Consider the following 22062-nt stretch of genomic DNA (forward strand, 5'->3'; position numbering starts at 1 on the left):
AGATTCCAATGATTCTGAAAGCTTTGGCTTCTACAGCGTGAAGCTGAGCTAGGTGTGAGGCAGGAGCACCAGCCCAGAGGGGAGAACAGTATTCTATTGAGAAAGCTTTGTATGTGGTGAGGAGCTCAGGTGTGCCCAGAAAAAGGGAGCTCAGGAGGAGCTCAGGACTGTGTCCAGTCTGTCTTTTCGGAGAGTCATCGTAAGAGTGTGAGATTTGTCAGGATTGAAAGACATATTCCACTTGTTTGACCAGTCTGTGATTTTGTCCAGGTCTGCAGAGAGTGAGGAGGCTGCAGACTGCCGATCTGAGGGATGAGGAATGGAACGGCAGAGAGTGGAGTCATCAGCAAAGAGATAGAGAGGATTTTCCATAGAGTGAGAGAGATAATTGATGAAGACCAGAAAAAGCATAGGGCCCAGAACACTGCCTTGTGGAACTCCAGCCTGAACAGGAAGGGAAGATGAGAGAAACCCATTCAGGGCCACACGTTGATTATGACCAGAGAAGAAGTTCACAAGCCATGCATGGAGGTTTCCATGGATACCATAGTAGGAGAGTTTGGTGAGCAGAGCTGGGTGCCAGACCGTATCGAAGGCACGTGATATGTCAAGGGAGACGCCTCTGATTTCCTGTTTGGCATTGAGGACCTCCATCCATTGTTGAGACAGCAGAAGCAGCATGTCCAGAGTAGAATGACCTGGTCTGAATCAAAATTGATGATCCGAGATCAAGCCATTGGAGAAGAGGAAGGATTTAATATCAGAAGCAATGATGGATTCCATGACCTTGCTGATAATTGGGAGCAGGCTGATTTGTCTGTAGTTTTAAGGATCTGTTTTTGCACCTTTTTTGTGTAAAGTGGGAATGTTGGCTGAATGATGCTGCCGCCACCATGCTTCCCAGTAGGGATGGTGTTGTATGAATGATGAGCTGTGCTCGGTTTCCGTCAGACGTAGCACTTTGCATTCAGGCCAAATAGTTCAATTTTCGTCTCATCAAACCACAGAGTATTTCCCTCATGCTATCAGAGTCTTTCTCGTGCGTTTTTGCAAACTCTTTTTCTCAGGAGTGGCTTCCATTTGGCCACTCTCCCATAAAGCCTAGATTTGTGAAGTGCTGCAGAGACTGTTGTCCTTCCGGCAGGTTCTCCCATCTCAGCCAAGGAACTCTATCAGAGAACTCTCTCAGAACTCTATCGTAGTTCTATCAGATTGGTCATTGGGTTCTTGGTTACCTCCCTCACGAAGGTGCTTCTCGCCATGTTGCTGAATTTGGTCGGACGGCCAGCTCAAGGAAGAGTCTGGGTCGTTCCATATTCTTTCTATTTCCTAATGATGGTTCCATATTTCCAGATCACTGTGCTCTTGGGAACCTTTAACACTCAATAAATTGTTTTAGACCCTTCCCCAGATCTAGGCCTTCTCACAATTATATCTCCGAGCTCTACGGACCTTGGACTTCCTGGTAGAGTTTCTGCTTTGACATGGACTGTCAACTGTGGGACCTTATATGGAAAGGTGTGTTACCTTCTAAATCATGTCCGTTCAATTGAATTGGCCACATGTGAACTCCAATGAATTGTAGAGACATCTCAAGGATGATAAAAGGACTTTGGATGCACCTGAGCTCAATTTGGAGTGTCATAGCAAAGTGGTTGAATACTTATTGACGCGAGGCATTTTCAGCTTTTCATTTTTAATTATTTTGTAAAAATATTTCTTGAAAATAAAAATTTTACTTTGATCTTATATGGGGTATTATGTGTAGAACCGTGACAAAAAAATATATCTCAATTTAATCCGTTTTAAATTCAGGTTGAAACACATCAAAATGTGAAAATGGTCAAGGGGTGTGAATACTTTCTGAATGTCCTGTATTTATGTGTGTATTTTGCTTCTGACAACAAAGGATAAGACTGACTCGCTGACAAATGGTGAGCGGAAAGTGGGTACCGGTAATGAAGCGAATAAGATTGAATAGCCTGATCGGGATAAAATGAGAACAAGCAGATGTTGCCCTGTGGTTCAGATCACAGATGTAAGGATGGGTGGAGGAGGGAAAGACGATCCCACCTCATGTTTGTCTGTGTGTTGTACATTATGGTCCCTTGTGAAACATGATGGTCCCTCACTCTCTATACCCACCCTACCCAATCGCACTCGAATTCTAATGGACTCTTTGTCTTTTGCACCTGGGTGGAAACGGGGGAGATTTCATCATCTCGTGATTCTTTAGTCAAAATGGTGGTTAGGCATGTTAAATGATGGAAAACAACATGTCAGGTCATTTGTAATGGAAATAATATGCAACCGGAACTCCTTGGAAGTGGTCCCTGGTTGCAATGGGTTTGATGGTCCCTTGTTAAGTAAATTATTGAAAATTGTTAGATAGACAGAGAAACAAACTAGAAGACATCATGCAGAGCACAATAACTGCAAAATCCCCCCTCACCCCAAAAAAGGTTGCCATGGATACATAAAATTGTCAATTTCATCAAGATTAAAATTGACGATCTCAATCAAAGCTCGGGTCAATCGGATTAAAATTGATGATTTTTCAAATGAAAATTGATATTATGAGTTTGACCTTGACTTGACCTTTGACCTTGTGACCTTAAAAATAGTTTGTTTCCCAAATCAGTGAGGCACTATGCAAATGCTGTTAAATGTTCAAGTCAATCGGATGAAAAAATGACAATTTTAGAATTTTGACCTCAAGATAACCTATGACCTTTCACCTCAATCAATAGGATTCCTCCTTATGACCAACTCCACCATCAGGTGACATTTCATGATGATTGGTTTTAAATTGTGACCTGTAGGTGATTGACTGACGGACAGACGGACAGATGGACAGACGGACGGACGGAATAATGCACAAGACCAACTAATATAGTTGAAAAATCTTTGATTTTGCAAGTAACAAACAAGAAAAAGAGCAATCATAGATTGCAAAAACTCACCAGGATTTATTTTCAGTGGTTTTTAAGGCTTCTGTGTTAAAACAAATATGGCGGCCGAACCACGTGACCGATGACATCATTTTTTTTTTCTAAACAAATATATTCCTAGATTATGTTCAAGAAATTTCATCTTGATCGGATGAAGTTTTGTACTTGTCGAATTATGATGTCATAATGGAGGAACCTATGACATCATCATTAACATATTTTATTCCCCATGGAGAGTTATTTACAATGAGCCATGTCTCAATTTCTTCTATTCAGTGCTTTCGGAGATATAGAGGTGCAAAGTTTTTCGGTTTTTTCTAAGATGGCGGCTGACCCACGTGACCGATGACGTCATCATTATTTTTTTTTTCTCCACCAGTTTATGCCGACATGGCACTCATGAAATTTCATCTTGATTGGATGAAGCTTTGTACTTGTCGAATTATGACATCATAATGGAGGCACCTATGACATCATCATTAACATATTTTATTCCCCATGGAGAGTTCTTTACAATGAGCCATGTCTCAATTTTTTCTATTCAACGCTTTCCGAGATATAGAGGTGCAATTTTTTTCGGTTTTTCCAAGATGACGGCTGAACAACATGACCTATGACATCATAATTATCATTAAAAAAAATTCTACAGGTGGAGTTGCACCTATGGTGAAAATTTCCTGTCAATCGGACCAACGGTTGCAGAGAAAATCACATTTATTCTGTGCGGACAAGCAGACAGACAGACAGATGAAAAATCACTCATAGAGCGACACTTGGCAAAAGAGAACAAAGCAGTCAGTAGAGCATCCTTTTGACCTCTTAAATAAATGGTGGTTGAATTTAGTTAACTGACATGAAAATCCAATTCAAATTTCAAGTCAATCAGATGATAATTCAGGCTTAGGAAATTTGAAAAATGTGATTGACCTTTGGCTTATGTTGACCTTTTGGCTGATGCCGTTCTCAAAAATAGTTGGTGTTTGAATTCAGTTCACTGATATGTAAATCCCATTCAAATTTCAAGTGAATCGGATGAAAATTGAGGATTTTAGAAATTTTAAATTGTTGTTGACCTTTGGCCTGTGTTGCTCTTTTGGCCTATGCTGATCTCAAAAATAGTTGTTGGTTGAATTCAGTTAGCTGATATGAAAGTCATATTCAAATTTCAACTCAATCGGATGAAAATTGAGGATTTTAGAAATCTGAAAAAAGTGGTTGACCTTTGGGCTATGTTGACCTTTTGGCCTATGCTGATCTCAAAAATAGTTGGTAGTTGAATTCAGTTTGCTGATATGTAAATCCCATTCAAATTGCAAGTGAATCGGATGAAAATTGAGGATTTTAGAAATTTGAAATTGTTGACCTTTGGCCTATGTTGACGTTGTGGCCTATGCTGATCTCAAAAATAGTTGTTGTTTGAATTCAGTTAGTTGATATGAAAATCCTATTCAAATTTCAAGTTAATCGTATGAAAATTGAGTATTTTATAAATCTGAAAAAAGTGGTCGACCTTTGGCCTATGTTGACCTTTTGACTTCAAAAATATATAGGATTTTGTCAGACCACGAACTCTACCATTTGGTGAAGTTTCCTGAAGATCGGTTAAAAATTGTGACCTTCAGGCAAGTATAAGTGAGCGGACAGACAAACACACACACAAACTGGAGTGATTAACATACTTGTCAAAAAAAAAAAAAATTCCAAGTAACAGACAAACAAGAAAACGTCATGCGTAGCATGATACTTGCAAAATACGCCCTCCCCCAAAAGTTTTCAATTTGACATGATGGCCTATGGTGACCTCAAAAATACTTGGTGGTTGAATTCAGTGACCAGATATGCAAGTCCTCTTCAAATTTCATGTCAATTGGATGAAAATTGAGGATTTTAGAAATTTGGCCTATGTTGACCTTTTGGCCTATGTTGACCTCAAAGATACTTGGTGGTTGAATTCAGTGACCAGATATGCAAGTCCTCTTCAAATCTCAAGTCAATTGGATGAAAATTGAGGATTTTAGAAATTTGGCCTATGTTGACCTTTTGACCTATGTTCACCTAAAATATAATTTGTGGTTGAATTCAGTGACGAGATATGCAAGTCCTTTTCAAATTTCAAGTCAATTGGATGAAAATTGAGGATTTTAGAAATTTGGCCTATGTTGACCATTTGGCCTATGTTGACCTCAAGAATACTTGGTGGTTGAATTCAATGCAAGTCCTCTCCAAATTTCAAGTCAATTGGATGAAAATTGAGAATTTTAGAAATTTGGCCTATGTTGACCATTTAGCCTATGTTGACCTCAAAATTACTTAGTGGTTGAATTCAGTGACCAGATATGCAAGTGGTCTTCAAATGTCAAGTCAATCGGATGAAAATTGGGGATTTTAGAAATTTAGCAAATTTGGTGACCTTTGGCCTATGTTGACCTTTTGACCTATTGACCCCAAAAACAATAGGCTTCTGGCATTTGACCAACTCTACCATTTGGTGAAGTTTGGTTGAAAATTGTGACCTGTAGGCCGGTGACAAACAAACAAGCAAACAAACAAACAGAGTCACAAACACAACCGACCAATATACTTGAAAAATCTTCGATTTTGCAAGTAACAAATGGACTCAAATGCAATACCCTCTCCTCTGGCGATACGAGGGTAGCAAACAAATATAATAAGTGCATTATTATACGGAAGGATTCATTTATTACCCCACAAACATATTTAACCCCTGTTTGTTTTCTGTGTAGACCCCAAGCATGGGCACATTTATGGGAGTCTACCTTCCTTGCCTTCAAAACATTTTGGGAGTCATACTGTTTCTACGACTCGCGTGGATCGTCGGTGCAGCCGGTATTCTCGAGTCCTTCTGCATGGTCCTGTTGTGCTGCTGCTGTGTACGTATCGGGCCTGAACAGGGAAGCCGTCCCTCACCACTCTACCTACACCTTTCTTTTTATCAATATGAAAGCACGTTTCATGTTGTGATGCCTCGTACAGAGAGAGACCCAAATGGTGGTGGTTGTGTATTTTTTGTTTATTTTGTTTAATTCTAAATCCATTCCATTGCTTGGCTTTTCATTTGACATTCCACATTTCCTCCCCTCCCTTTGCCCCATCCCCACACCCCATCAGACAATGCTTACAGCCATATCCATGAGTGCAGTAGCAACCAATGGTGTTGTTCCAGGTGAATTATTTATCTTATTTTGTTCTTTAATCAATCAAATGAACGCATTCCACAAACTCTTCACCTGAATAGATTTCTCTCCTTCTCAAGCGAGATCTGTGTGTTGTCGCTCTCCCCTCACACCCTCGTTGTGTGTTGTCGCTCTCCCCTCACACCCTCGTTGTGTTGTCGCTCTCCCCTCACACCCTCGTTGTGTTGTCGCTCTCTCCTCACACCCTCGTTGTGTGTTGTCGCTCTCCCCTCACACCCTCGTTGTGTTGTCGCTCTCTCCTCACACCCTCGTTGTGTGTTGTCGCTCTCTCCTCACACCCTCGTTGTGTGTTGTCGCTCTCCCCTCACATCCTCGTTGTGTGTTGTCGCTCTCCCGTCACACCCTCGTTGTGTGTTGTCGCTCTCCCCTCACACCCTCGTTGTGTGTTGTCGCTCTCCCCTCACACCCTCGTTGTGTGTTGTCGCTCTCCCCTCACATCCTCGTTGTGTGTTGTTGCTCTCCCCTCACACCCTTGTTGTGTTGTTGCTCTCCCCTCACACCCTCGTTGTGTGTTGTCGCTCTCCCCTCACACCCTCGTTGTGTGTTGTCGCTCTCCCCTCACACCCTCGTTGTGTGTTGTCGCTCTCCCCTCACACCCTCGTTGTGTGTTGTCACTCTCCCCTCACACCCTCGTTGTGTGTTGTCACTCTCCCCTCAAACCCTCGTTGTGTGTTGTCGCTCTCCCCTCAAACCCTCGTTGTGTGTTGTCGCTCTCTCCTCACACCCTTGTTGTGTGTTGTCACTCTCCCCTCAAACCCTCGTTGTGTGTTGTCGCTCTCTCCTCACACCCTTGTTGTGTGTTGTCACTCTCCCCTCACACCCTCGTTGTGTGTTGTCGCTCTCCCCTCACACCCTCGTTGTGTGTTGTCACTCTCCCCTCACACCCTCGTTGTGTGTTGTCGCTCTCCCCTCACACCCTCGTTGTGTGTTGTCGCTCTCCCCTCACACCCTCGTTGTGTGTTGTCACTCTCCCCTCACACCCTCGTTGTGTGTTGTCGCTCTCCCCTCACACCCTCGTTGTGTGTTGTCACTCTCCCCTCACACCCTCGTTGTGTGTTGTCGCTCTCCCCTCACACCCTCGTTGTGTGTTGTCGCTCTCCCCTCACACCCTCGTTGTGTGTTGTCACTCTCCCCTCACACCCTCGTTGTGTGTTGTCGCTCTCCCCTCACACCCTCGTTGTGTGTTGTCACTCTCCCCTCACACCCTCGTTGTGTGTTGTCGCTCTCCCCTCACACCCTCGTTGTGTGTTGTCACTCTCCCCTCACACCCTCGTTGTGTGTTGTCACTCTCCCCTCACACCCTCGTTGTGTGTTGTCGCTCTCCCCTCACACCCTCGTTGTGTGTTGTCACTCTCCCCTCACACCCTCGTTGTGTGTTGTCGCTCTCCCCTCACACCCTCGTTGTGTGTTGTCACTCTCCCCTCACACCCTCGTTGTGTGTTGTCGCTCTCCCCTCACACCCTCGTTGTGTGTTGTCGCTCTCCCCTCAAACCCTCGTTGTGTGTTGTCGCTCTCTCCTCACACCCTTGTTGTCACACCCTCATAGTGAACGATGCATTAAGGAAGTGTTATTTGGAGATTGACAACTTATTGTAGTTTTGCATTTGTTGACTTTATTTATATTTCGGTTTTCTTTACCTCAAGAGGTTATTTTTGAAATGGTTGTGAATTTTATGGTTTATCATTTTATTGTTTGTATTTTTCTGATTTTTGGTGTCTGGAAAAATTTACACCATTAAAAACTGGATACAATTCCACCGGATTGCTCAGTGATTGCCGTGGAGGAAGTCGTGCCTCGTCCGCGATTGGCCAACACCCATCTGTGACGTCACACTTACACGTTCGCCAGTCGTGGATGAGAAAGACTTGGCCTGGTCCACAGAAATTTCTGAGCAATTCGATGAAGTTGCATCTGCTGCTTAATGATGTTTGTTTACATTTTAGAATAATTGTGTTTAAAGTCAAAAACGTCTCGTAATTGTCACTCGGTGCAAATAGATTCTTGTTTAATTTTGAGGCCATTTTACAATCCACGACTTGAACATTAAATTAACAATAATCGTTATGTTTTCCATGTTCTTGAGCAGCTACCGCTCTCTTGGTTGAACGCACAGAACATGTTCTTGATGTCATGCCGCATGTACACCCACACATGTTTGTATGTTCCATGAAGCTGGCGGCGCTTATTATATGATATCTCGAGCACTGGGACCCGAATTTGGAGGTGCCGTCGGGCTTTGCTTCTACCTGGGGACTACCTTCGCTGCTTCCATGTACATCTTGGGAGCCGTTGAAATCCTTCTGGTAGGCATGGTTCAATACTCTTGGCCGTTGCATTCCTGTGCTTTATTTTTTATCGACCGAGATCGAACACATTTTGTGGCCTGCAGTTGCTGTTTTCAGTTGACTACTTATGGAGTGATTTAAAAAACATCTTCCCCTTTCTTCCTCATCCCCTTTCTTCCTCATCGCCCCTCAACCCTTTCTTCCTCATCGCCCCTCAACCCTTTCTTCCTCATCGCCCCTCACCCCTTTCTTCCTCATCACCCCTAAACCCTTTCTTCCTCATCGCCCCTCAACCCTTTCTTCCTCATCACCCCTCAACCCTTTCTTCCTCATCACCCCTCAACCCTTTCTTCCTCATCACCCCTCAACCCTTTCTTCCTCATCGCCCCTCAACCCTTTCTTCCTCATCACCCCTAAACCCTTTCTTCCTCATCGCCTCTCAACCCTTTCTTCCTCATCACCCCTCAACCCTTTCTTCCTCATCGCCCCTCAACCCTTTCTTCCTCATCACCCCTAAACCCTTTCTTCCTCATCACCCCTCACCCCTTTCTTCCTCATCACCCCTAAACCCTTTCTTCCTCATCACCCCTCAACCCTTTCTTCCTCATCACCCCTCACCCCTTTCTTCCTCATCGCCCCTCAACCCTTTCTTCCTCATCACCACACAACCCTTTCTTCCTCATCGCCCCTCAACCCTTTCTTCCTCATCGCCCCTCAACCCTTTCTTCCTCATCGCCCCTCACCCCTTTCTTCCCCACATTCTCCCCCTTTTGCCACATACGCACTTTGTTTGGTTGACACAAATTAATTTGCCAATGAACCGTGCACATTTCACATCGGAAGAGCTACGTTGTGCCGGAGGCCGCAATCTTCGATGACATGCTGCACAACATGCGTCTCTATGGGACCGCGTTTCTCCTTGTGATGGCGCTTGTGGTCTTCGTGGGAGTAAAGTATGTGAACAAGTTTGCCATGGTTTTCCTGGCCTGCGTTATCCTCTCCATCATTTCGATCTACGTCGGGGTCATCAAATCTGCCTTCTCACCACCCGAGTTTCCGTGAGTTTCTGCTTCCTCTTCGTACATCGAGTCCCTTATATATTTGCCATTGACTTCCACCGATTGTAAAACGAGCCTATCCTTGAGTTAACGGTCGAGGTCGCCGGCCTAAGATGCTACGGTCTCGAGCTCGAGCCCCTGCTCCGCCATTGAATTAACACCGGGCGGGTCGACTCGGCCTGCCATCGTTCCGAGGTGGGCAAGATGAGTACCGGCGAGCTGGTAAAGGGGAATTGCATCAGCGGTACGTTCGTGCCCCCCAGAAAATGTTGCATCGGCGTAAACGGTTTCCATTTTGAGAATCCAGACCTCCAACGTGTAATGTTGGTGATCCCTTTTGCCCAAAATATGGACTCTGATGCATCAAATTGGGCAGAAAACGTGTTCAATGGAAGAAACAACTTTTACGTAACGGGAATGAAAAGTGTGGGAATGAAAAGTGTGTGATTTTTGTTTGTAAGAAAGAGAGGTTGAACCGAGCCAGGTAGTTCTAGTTTGAGTGAAAGAGAAAGTAAGACCAGCAATCCTGACACGGAGAGTGTAATATGGTTCCGGGCACCACTGTAACCCTCCTGAGTGTGAACGGTAGTACCACCCTGGGCGGTTGCTGCCTACAACCTACCACCTAAAAAACCGGTCGAACGGGATGGGTGTTTTTTGGGAGACATCATCTCCTCACTGGATGGCCGTTGACTCCAGAAGGGAGCTCATCTGCCCTTTAACAGGTATTGTTTTTAGACCTGCAGGTGTCACAGTCACCCTCCCCACTGGCAAGCCAACGAGGGTAGTCGGTTTAGTCGCCGACTACCCGACCATGCGGCAGGTAGCACCCACCGGGTTACATGTTATCGGTGGCAATCAAGAAAGAGACTCACCTGACTATCAGCAGTTTTACAATTCACTGTTTTACATTTAAGGGTTCGTTACCAAAAGCCCTCCAGTGGAGGTCTCCTTGTACCACCGTCAAAATTGATATAGCAGGTAAACCACCTGATGGGAACGAATAATTTGATGCATTCGAGGTGAAAAGAACGTTTGGACTTTTGACTCAAATGATTCCCGAAATGTCCTAAGAGGCTTATTTTGGGATAACGACGTGGTGACTTCCACTCGAGGAATCGGATGTGTGAGGTTTATTTTGGGATAACGACGTGGTGACTTCCACTCCAGGGATCGGATGTGTGAGGTTCATTTTGGGATAACGACTTGGTGACTTCCATTTGAGGGATCGGATATGTGAGGTTTATTTTTGGATAACAACCTGGTGACTTCCACTCGAGGGATCGGATGTGTGAGGTTCATTTTGGGATAACGACTTGGTGACTTCCACTCGAGGGAACGGATGTGTGAGGTTCATTTTGGGATAACAACCTGGTGACTTCCACTCGAGGGATCGGATGTGTGAGGTTCATTTTGGGATAACGACGTGGTGACTTCCACTCGAGGGATCGGATGTGTGAGGTTCATTTTGGGATAACGACGTGGTGACTTCCACTCGAGGGATCGGATGTGTGAGGTTCATTTTGGGATAACGACTTGGTGACTTCCACTCGAGGGATCGGATGTGTGAGGTTCATTTTGGGATAACGACGTGGTGACTTCCACTCGAGGGATCGGATGTGTGAGGTTCATTTTGGGATAACAACCTGGTGACTTCCACTCGAGGGATCGGATGTGTGAGGTTTATTTTGGGATAACAACCTGGTGACTTCCACTCGAGGGATCGGATGTGTGAGGTTCATTTTGGGATAACGACGTGGTGACTTCCACTCGAGGGATCGGATGTGAGAGGTTCATTTTGGGATAACGACTTGGTGACTTCCACTCGAGGAATCGGATGTGTGAGGTTTCTTTTGGGATAACAACCTGGTGACTTCCACTCGAGGGATCAGATGTGTGAGGTTTCTTTTGGGATAACGACGTGGTGACTTCCACTCGAGGGATCGGATGTGTGAGGTTCATTTTGGGATAACGACTTGGTGACTTCCACTCGAGGAATCGGATGTGTGAGGTTCATTTTGGGATAACGACTTGGTGACTTCCACTCGAGGAATCGGATGTGTGAGGTTTCTTTTGGGATAACGACGTGGTGACTTCCACTCGAGGGATCGGATGTGTGAGGTTCATTTTGGGATAACGACGTGGTGACTTCCACTCGAGGGATCGGATGTGTGAGGTTCATTTTGGGATAACGACTTGGTGACTTCCACTCGAGGAATCGGATGTGTGAGGTTTCTTTTGGGATAACAACCTGGTGACTTCCACTCGAGGAATCGGATGTGTGAGGTTTCTTTTGGGATAACGACGTGGTGACTTCCACTCGAGGGATCGGATGTGTGAGGTTCATTTTGGGATAACGACTTGGTGACTTCCACTCGAGGAATCGGATGTGTGAGGTTCATTTTGGGATAACGACTTGGTGACTTCCACTCGAGGAATCGGATGTGTGAGGTTTCTTTTGGGATAACAACCTGGTGACTTCCACTCGAGGGATCGGATGTGTGAGGTTCATTTTGGGATAACGACTTGGTGACTTCCACTCGAGGAATCGGATGTGTGAGGTTCATTTTGGGATAACGACTTGGTGACTTCCACTCGAGGAATCGGATGTGTGAGGTTCATTTTGGGATAATGACTTGGTGACTTCCACTCGAGGAATCGGATGTGTGAGGTTCATTTTGGGATTATGACTTGGTGACTTCCACTCGAGGAATCGGATGTGTGAGGTTTATTTTGGGATAACGACTTGGTGACTTCCACTCGAGGAATCGGATGTGTGAGGTTCATTTTGGGATAATGACTTGGTGACTTCCACTCGAGGAATCGGATGTGTGAGGTTCATTTTGGGATAACGACTTGGTGACTTCCACTCGAGGAATCGGATGTGTGAGGTTCATTTTGGGATTATGACTTGGTGACTTCCACTCGAGGAATCGGATGTGTGAGGTTTATTTTGGGATAACGACTTGGTGACTTCCACTCGAGGAATCGGATGTGTGAGGTTCATTTTGGGATAATGACTTGGTGACTTCCACTCGAGGAATCGGATGTGTGAGGTTCATTTTGGGATAACGACTTGGTGACTTCCACTCGAGGAATCGGATGTGTGAGGTTCATTTTGGGATAACGACGTGGTGACTTCCACTCGAGGAATCGGATGTGTGAGGTTCATTTTGGGATAACGACGTGGTGACTTCCACTCGAGGGATCGGATGTGTGAGGTTTATTTTGGGATAACGACTTGGTGACTTCCACTCGAGGAATCGGATGTGTGAGGTTCATTTTGGGATAACGACTTGGTGACTTCCACTCGAGGAATCGGATGTGTGAGGTTTATTTTGGGATAACAACCTGGTGACTTCCACTTCAGGGATCGGATGTGTAAGGTTCATTTTGGGATAACGACTTGGTGACTTCCACTCGAGGAATCGGATGTGTGAGGTTTATTTTGGGATAACAACCTGGTGACTTCCACTTCAGGGATCGGATGTGTGAGGTTCATTTTGGGATAACGACTTGGTGACTTCCACTCGAGGAATCGGATGTGTGAGGTTTATTTTGGGATAACAACCTGGTGACTTCCACTTCAGGGATCGGATGTGTAAGGTTCATTTTGGGATAACGACTTGGTGACATCCACTTCAGAGATCGGATGTGTGAGGTTTATTTTGGGATAACGACTTGGTGACTTCCACTCCAGGGATCGGATATGTGAGGTTTATTTTGGGATAACAACCTGGTGACATCCACTCCAGGGATCGGATGTGTGAGGTTTATTTTGGGATAACGACTTGGTGACTTCCACTCCAGGGATCGGATGTGTGAGGTTTATTTTGGGATAACGACTTGGTGACTTCCACTCCAGGGATCGGATATGTGAGGTTTATTTTGGGATAACAACCTGGTGACATCCACTCCAGGGATCGGATGTGTGAGGTTTATTTTCGGATAACGACTTGGTGACTTCCACTCCAGGGATCGGATGTGTGAGGTTTATTTTGGGATAACAACCTGGTGACTTCCACTTGAGGGATCGGATATGTGAGGTTTATTTTGGGATAACAACCTGGTGACATCCACTCCAGGGATCGGATATGTGAGGTTTATTTTCGGATAACAACCTGGTGACTTCCACTCCAGGGATCGGATGTGTGAGGTTCATTTTGGGATAACGACTTGGTGACTTCCACTTGAGGGATCGGATATGTGAGGTTTATTTTGGGATAACAACCTGGTGACATCCACTTCAGGGATCGGATGTGTGAGGTTTATTTTGGGATAACGACCTGGTGACTTCCACTCGAGGAATCGGATGTGTGAGGTTCATTTTGGGATAACGACTTGGTGACTTCCACTCGAGGGATCGGATGTGTGAGGTTTATTTTCGGATAACAACCTGGTGACTTCCACTTGAGGGATCGGATGTGTGAGGTTTATTTTGGGATAACAACCTGGTGACTTCCACTTGAGGGATCGGATGTGTGAGGTTTATTTTCGGATAACAACCTGGTGACTTCCACTTGAGGGATCGGATGTGTGAGGTTTATTTTCGGATAACAACCTGGTGACTTCCACTTGAGGGATCGGATGTGTGAGGTTTATTTTGGGATAACAACCTGGTGACTTCCACTTGAGGGATCGGATGTGTGAGGTTTATTTTCGGATAACAACCTGGTGACTTCCACTTGAGGGATCGGATGTGTGAGGTTTATTTTCGGATAACAACCTGGTGACTTCCACTCGAAGGATCCGATGTGTGAGGTTTATTTTGGGATAACAACCTGGTGACTTCCACTTGAGGGATCGGATGTGTGAGGTTTATTTTCGGATAACAACCTGGTGACTTCCACTTGAGGGATCGGATGTGTGAGGTTTATTTTCGGATAACAACCTGGTGACTTCCACTTGAGGGATCGGATGTGTGAGGTTTATTTTCGGATAACAACCTGGTGACTTCCACTCGAAGGATCGGATGAGTGAGGTTTATTTTGGGATAACAACCTGGTGACTTCCACTTGAGGGATCGGATGTGTGAGGTTCATTTTGGGATAACAACCTGGTGACTTCCACTTGAGGGATCGGATGTGTGAGGTTTATTTTAGGATAACAACCTGGTGACTTCCACTTGGGATCGGATGTGTGAGGTTTATTTTGGGATAACGACTTGGTGACTTCCACTTGAGGGATCGGATATGTGAGGATTATTTTCGGATAACAACCTGGTGACTTCCACTTGAGGGATCGGATGTGTGAGGTTTATTTTCGGATAACAACCTGGTGACTTCCACTCGAGGGATCGGATGTGTGAGGTTTATTTTCGGATAACAACCTGGTGACTTCCACTTCAGGGATCGGATGTGTGAGGTTCATTTTGGGATAACAACCTGGTGACTTCCACTTGAGGGATCGGATGTGTGAGGTTTATTTTGGGATAACAACCTGGTGACTTCCACTTGAGGGATCGGATGTGTGAGGTTCATTTTTTGGATAACAACCTGGTGACTTCCACTTGAAGGATCGCATGTGTGAGGTTCATTTTGGGATAACAACCTGGTGATTTCCACTTGAGGGATCGGATGTGTGAGGTTCATTTTGGGATAACAACCTGGTGACTTCCACTTGAGGGATCGGATGTGTGAGGTTCATTTTGGGATAACAACCTGGTGACTTCCACTTGAGGGATCGGATGTGTGAGGTTCATTTTGGGATAACAACCTGGTGACTTCCACTCGAGGGATCGGATGTGTGATTTGCATCGTTTCTTGCCTCTGGTACGTAATGACACGGTGTTAGATCAATAAGGTGTTACAGCTGATGCACCTGAATGGAACTGTTCATGACTTTGATTGTGAAATGTCCTTTCTGTTTTAAAATTGTCAAGCTCTCGATGTACATTTGTTTGTCTCGTATATTTATTGATTATTTGTTTTATTACATTTTTCTATTCATTATACAGTATTCATATTATTCTAGATTTTTATGCCTCTGTTGATGAAGTTGTCGGAGGCATTATGTTTTCAGGTTGTCCGTCCGTCCGTCTGTGATAGGTTTTCATTACCGCGATAACTTGAGAACGGCTAAAGGGATCTTGATCAAACTTGGTGCATGTATGTATAATGAGGTAAAGATGAACTGATTAGATTTTGGGGCCAAGAGGTCAAAGGTCAAAGTCTGTAATATGTCTATACCTTGAGAACGGCTGAAGTTATCTAATTCAAACTTGGTACAGGTGTGTATAATGATGTAAAGATTAACTGATTAGATTTTGGGGCCATTAGGTCAAATTCAGTTGTAGGTCTATAACTTGAGAACGGCTGAAGTGATGTCATTCAAACATGGTACAGGTATGTACAATTATGTAAAGATTAACTGATTCGATTTTGGGGTCCCGAGGTCAAAAGCCAAAGGGCAGTGATCATGTCAGGTAGAATTGTGATAACTTTTGAACAGCTGAATGTTTTTATATCAAACTTGGTACAAGTATTGTAATGATGTAATAATGTTGGTGGAGGCATATTGGTCGACGTCTCCTGAATTGAGATATTTATTCAAAACAATCAAAGTGTATTGATCTTAAAATGGGATATATGTGAAGACCTGTTTAGGTGTTTGGAATCGTTAAATGGAATCTCCTTGATTACTCGATACATTACGTCGGATAAGTGGGAGCGCACGGCCTGAGATTTGGCTGTTTTATTCTCATTCTATCACTTTATGCACATTCTACGTCACTTCACAAGACATTGTCACTGCTCTCAGTGTTTCTACAAATTACCAGGAAGGTTTGCAATATCCTGAGTGACAACTGTACCAGATCTTTTTTTCCTTGCCTGCCATTTTCCGTCCAAAAGGTTATGCCAGAAAGTACTCGTTGGGTGTGGACTTAATGACCAACCTGTGACATTTTAAATTTCGTCACTGAAGGTGTGCGGAAGTTTTGTTTTCACCTCTGTGAAACTTGTGGACTTTTGTCTGTCTGTGAGCAGGATGTCTCAAAACCTTGTGGGTGGATTTAGGCGAAATTTGGCAGACAGTTTGGGTGTGTGACGAGGTGAAATTGATTATATTTTGGTAAAGATCTGAATCCGAATCAGGATACAATATATATTTTAATTGATCTTCACCATTGATAGATGGGCTTATCTACGGTATTGGGACATTTGTGGCATGCCTCTATTGTTAACTGAACTGACGAAAGCACAATGATTTTTTGTCGTACAAAATATTAAATTCAGATGTGGCACACCCTGGAGAGATACCAGAGATAGTTTGGTGCAAATAAAATACTTCGTTGGATTTTTATTTCAAATGAAGTTCCATGTCCACCCTCCTACAAAAGGGTGAAAACGTGACACGCCAACATATATCAAAATAAAACATGATTAGAATCACATATATGAGGTCAAGTTCTTTCCCTTATCTCTATAATAATAATTACAACATCATTAAGTAAACTTATCGCGTTTTTTTTTTTTTTTTGAAGTCGTTTAATATTTTTTCTGAATTTTCAAAAATGTAGTGCACGTTCGTTATGGCGTCTGTCCCCGAAATTACGAACGTGAAAGATAGGTTTTCACTGATTTGTTGTTAATTTTAATTCATATTTTCAAGTTCTTACAATTGTGTAGAACACTAGCTTCATTATGCTGTAGATGTTTTTTGCGTGAAGAGATGATCGTTTACGAACAAAACGATCGCAAAATGTAGAATTGCATTCTGTCCCCGTTACCAACGTTACCATATGTTCAATATTATGGCAGGTAGGTTTATGCAGATCCAGTTCAACAGAAAGTCTCTCGATTTTGATAAATTTACGGTATACATGACTGATGGATTGCAAAGCTGTAAATTATGATGTATTTTAAAGGTGTTCAATGAGTATTTTTTTTGTCTGTCTGTCCCCGTTCGTAGCGTTACCATGCCTGAAGCGTGAGCTATCTCTGCCGGCATAATTTATTATAAACAAAAAGTTATCCTTATCTTTATAGTTTTGGATCGTGTGCACTCTAAAGAATGAAATATGTAAAAATGAGAATCTGCTCATCAGCTTCATTTTTTGTCCTCCATGTAACACAAATATACCCCATTACCGTAGATAAGCCCAGATAGGGACAAAAACGACATGTAGCACCTTGTCTCAAAAAGTTGTGGATGGATTATGACAAAACGGGGTGGACAGGTTGGGTGTGTGACAAGCCAATTGGATCTTAGTTTAGGTCTGGATGTAGATCCTATCAGATGGGATACAAAACGTAAACTGTTCAGCCTGGTGGAGGTATGCACTCTACCAAGTGCCGTTGTCGTCACGTTTCATAATCTATTCATGATTGTATCACTTGATTGATTGGTCTTGCTGTACATACCGAGAGAGGCAATTTGGGAACTTGTAACGAACGGTTTTGTTTCTTTGCCTGTTTGTGTTTGCAGGGTGTGCTTACTGGGTAACCGCGTGATCGCTAGCAGCGCGTTCACGACATGCGCCAAGACGATGCAAAGTGCAAACGGCACGGTCGCCTCGGACCTTTGGCTTCGGTTCTGTGACTCCAAACTACTCAATTCCAGCTGCGATCCCTTCTTTGCCGCAAACAACGTCACCGAAATCTCTGGCATTCCCGGTCTTGGAAGTAACAGTATTTCCGGTACGCAGGCCTATTGCCGAGGGGGTTAAAATCCAGCTGAAGGCAGCAATATAAGGAACAGAGTGAAATGAAAGGAAGTACAAGATGTGTATGTTGTCGGTGAAAGTTAAAATGACTAATGGTGACATTTGTATCACGCAGAAAACATGTTCAATAAATACAAGACAAAGGGTGAAATTATTGAGGATATGGGGGCCAATGTCATCACCGTGAAAGATTCCCATGTCCCGGATGATAACTCCTACATCTACACGGACATAACTACCAACTTCATGGTTCTCATTGGAATATTTTTCCCGTCTGTAACTGGTATGCAGTGCTGATGGATAACATATTGTACTTTTGCATTTGTTGACTTTTAAAAACATTTTTCTGTTTGTGATTTTGATTGAGGTTGCCAGGATAGCCTAGTGAGTGGTATGCGGACTCACCTTTGAGCTGTCTAGACTGGTTGTTGGTAGACGTTGAGGATCCCTCGATGTCTATCACGAAGAGTTGGTGAGCTATCACCGGCACCTTTAAGAAATTACAAATCCGTGCCGCGACGAATGGTAAACCATGAGGCATAACCAAACTGCCCAGCGTAACCCTTGCCAAGGAACTGCTTGAGCAGCACTGATGCTCTGCTCTCTCGGTAAAGAGTTCGAGCATTTGATTGGTTGCTTGATTTGGATGCAGCACTTCAATCTGCAGCACCTCAACCTTAAACTCGCTCCCATTATTTGGGTCATTAATTTTTTCAATAATTTTGCTTCCCTTCTTTCCGACTCCTTCCTTGTGCCCCTTACCTCCTCTCCTTTATTCTCATTTGTGTCAACCTCTTTAAAAAAAAACAAAAAAAAAACCCTGAGAATCAGTAAATGAGGAGGCCTGTGCGTTCAAATCTGTGTGTGCAGCTTTACTCGGTAATTTGGTGTGTAGCTGCTTGACCTTGAGTTTATTATTCCCATTTTAATTTTGTGTGTGATTGTAGGGATCATGGCTGGTTCAAACCGATCCGGAGACCTCAAGGATGCACAGAAGTCCATCCCAACAGGGACCATTATGGCCATTGTCACCACCAGCTTCATCTGTATCCAAAACCTACTGTAGAAGGTGTTTGCTTAGTTACCTATTACCCTGCGCTCGCGAACCGAAAAGCACCTTTGGTGGTGGAGGTAAAAATGAAAGTGCCACCAACTTGTCTGTGTGTTGAGCATGGCAAGGCTGCTGTGCACCTTTGTGGTGTTTTCATTTATGAATATGGATCTTCCCACACACAAGTATTTTTCTGGTGAGGACATGATGTGCACCCCGACATGTGTTGTTTGATGTGGTTACAATGCAGCATAATCTGGTGCTCAGAAACCACAGCTTGGAAAATGAATAACTTCTTACTCGATGATTATCATAAATTGGGTTAGAAACTACAACCGGAATATTTTATTTATCATTTCTGTCATCGACCCACTTGAGGATGCAACAACAGAAATTTTGTGCACTGCACGACAAAACCACTTTCACCACTCAAAAAGCACAACATAACATTGCATTGCCCGGCGGTGTTGGGATGAAAAGGTCTCCGCATTTGCTGGGTTAATTTGGCACGATTCAGTGTATCTGAATGCGATGACCGCGGAGGGAAGCCCACAGGATAGCCGAGAAAAGATTGTCGACATTTCACGTTGGTTGATGTGCGTTTTGCGTTGTTGTGAGTTTTGCGTTGATGTGCATTTCACGTTGATGTGCGTTTCGCATTGATGTGCGTTTCGCATTGATGTGCGTTTCGCATTGTTGTGCGTTTCGCGTTGATTTGCGTTTCGCGTTGATGTGTGTTTCGCGTTGATGTGCGTTTCGCGTTGATGTGCATTTCGCGTTGTTGTGCGTTTCGCGTTGTTGTGCGTTTCGCGTTGATGTGCGTTTCGCGTTGATGTGCGTTTCACGTTGATGTGCGTTTCGCGTTGATGTGCGTTTCGCATTGATGTGCGTTTCGATTTGAGGTGCATTTCGCGTTGATGTGCATTTCCCGTTGATGTGCGTTTCCCGTTGATGTGCAGTTCGCGTTAATGTGCGTTTCCTGTTGATGTGCGTTTCGCGTTGATGTGCGTTTCGCGTTGATGTGCGTTTCCCATTGATGTGCGTTTCCCGTTGATGTGCAGTTCGCGTTGATGTGCGTTTCGCGTTGATGTGCATTTCGCATTGATGTGCGTTTCGCGTTGATGTGCATTTCCCATTGATGTGCGTTTCCCGTTGCTGTGCGTTTCCCGTTGATGTGCGTTTCCCGTTGATGTGTGTATATGTGAACCCAATCTGCATGTCTAATGGATTCATAAACCAATTCACGAAGCTCTATGGAGCTCGCTCTCAATGACCACACAAAGTTTCATCAAAACAGGGGATTTATACACTGGGAGAAAATGAGAGGAATGAAGGAGAATCGCACAGCTCCATAGCAGTGATCACAGGCAATAATAGTAATAATTGGAGCGACATGTCTCCGATACCACGACTGCTTAACAAATATGCCTTATTTATTCAGTCGGGGTAGGCGGTGGGAGGTGGGATATGAGACTTTTAAGAGGACTAATAAGTCAAAAGGGAAGCTGTGCTGCATAAACTATGATCACACACATGGTCCAGCTCCCCATATTCGCTCCCGTTTGTGCCTCGGCCCAGTCATTCGTTGGGGTCTTGTCCATGTGCGCAGCTGGTCCCGTGTGGGGTCTGTCTTTGCTGTGCCCTATGCACCTTCCTCTTCCTGGAACTCACAAGTTTTCTGCTGCGAAGACCCATAACACATCAGGAACCAACCAACATTCCTGCATGCTCCATCGACCACGAGGAACCCTGGACACCAACCACGCCTATGTGGTCTCACTGGGTTCATCGAATCGTGCCATGGCACACGCTCTTATGAAAGCACTACTGTGGCCTTTGGATAGTGGAACATGTGGCCTTTCATTCACACGCTCACCGTGGCCTTGCGCTGACCTCATGATCAATCATGGGGCGCACTCATTGGCTATTACCCCGGGAAAATTCCATAAAGAGACAGATAAACGATGAGGAAGGTTCAATAATGCAGGGAGTAAGGAGAGGCGATGCTTAGACAGACAATGGGGTGGGGGTGAGGAGATTCTTTCACAAAAATGCTCGACACTTTTTATCTTCTATAGTAATGACATCACACATACTCGGAAATAACTATTGTAATCTATCCCCCATTTTACCCCCAAGACCAGATCCATAACAATATTTACTCTGAGTACAATTCAAAATGACATGTCTTTCTCCTGAGCCGATTCCCTCAGTGCTGAACTGAGTTCCCCCAAGCTCAACGTTTGTTGGAATTGGAGGAAGCTGTTTCACTCGGCTGGTGGTGGAAGCGGTTGTACGATGACGGATACTAGTCATCACATTTCCCATATTATATTGGGCACTTGCGAATGCTCAACTTATCATGTGAAATTGGTGACCTTAGATCTGTTACCTGGACAAGAAGGTAACAATTGTTGATGGTATTAAAATGATTATTGCTCCCGACGAATGAAGAAGGAAAAGTAAAGCATCAATTGTGGTGAAGCCATTGGGAATTTAAAGCAAAATGCCATGTTCCTATTTCATCAAATTCTTCTCTTGATCATTAACCTTTAAAAGGTGCGTTCTTCTGTTGTCATTGAAAGTAGCATTCCATCTTTCTCGTATGTGCTAGTGAGGTGAAGATGTTCATAGGTGATTCTGTGCAGAGATTGCATCTCTCCAAGCTGTGCAATAACAGCAATGGAATGGGTAAATGGTAAATCTCATCTTTGGCCTTCACGCACTTCACAGGAAATGCTTCAAACATGTGCGTGTGCATGTGCGTGTGGATTTGTCATGCGCATCTCGGTTTGCACAGTGCACACCGTTGCAAGGTTTCCAGCAATTCATTTCA

The 22062-nt window shown here is 44.1% G+C and overlaps 1 protein-coding gene across 5 annotated transcripts in view; it reads left to right on the forward strand.

Annotated features, from left to right (window-relative positions):
- LOC137433729 (solute carrier family 12 member 6) overlaps positions 1–22062 on the forward strand; it is a 180886-nt gene that overhangs the window by 99207 nt on the left and 59617 nt on the right. For all 5 annotated transcript variants that reach the window (XM_068126000.2, XM_068125997.2, XM_068125998.2 and 2 more), the window contains 7 exons: positions 5696–5842; positions 6081–6135; positions 8340–8470; positions 9296–9510; positions 17938–18149; positions 18291–18458; positions 19123–19221. In XM_068126000.2, coding sequence (XP_067982101.2) covers positions 5696–5842; positions 6081–6135; positions 8340–8470; positions 9296–9510; positions 17938–18149; positions 18291–18458; positions 19123–19221 — 1027 coding nt within the window. The remainder of the gene's footprint in view (positions 1–5695; positions 5843–6080; positions 6136–8339; positions 8471–9295; positions 9511–17937; positions 18150–18290; positions 18459–19122; positions 19222–22062) is intronic.

The sequence above is a fragment of the Myxine glutinosa genome, chromosome 10 (genome assembly GCF_964187855.1).
Source record: "Myxine glutinosa chromosome 10, kmMyxGlut1.1, whole genome shotgun sequence".
NCBI lineage: Eukaryota > Metazoa > Chordata > Myxini > Myxiniformes > Myxinidae > Myxine > Myxine glutinosa.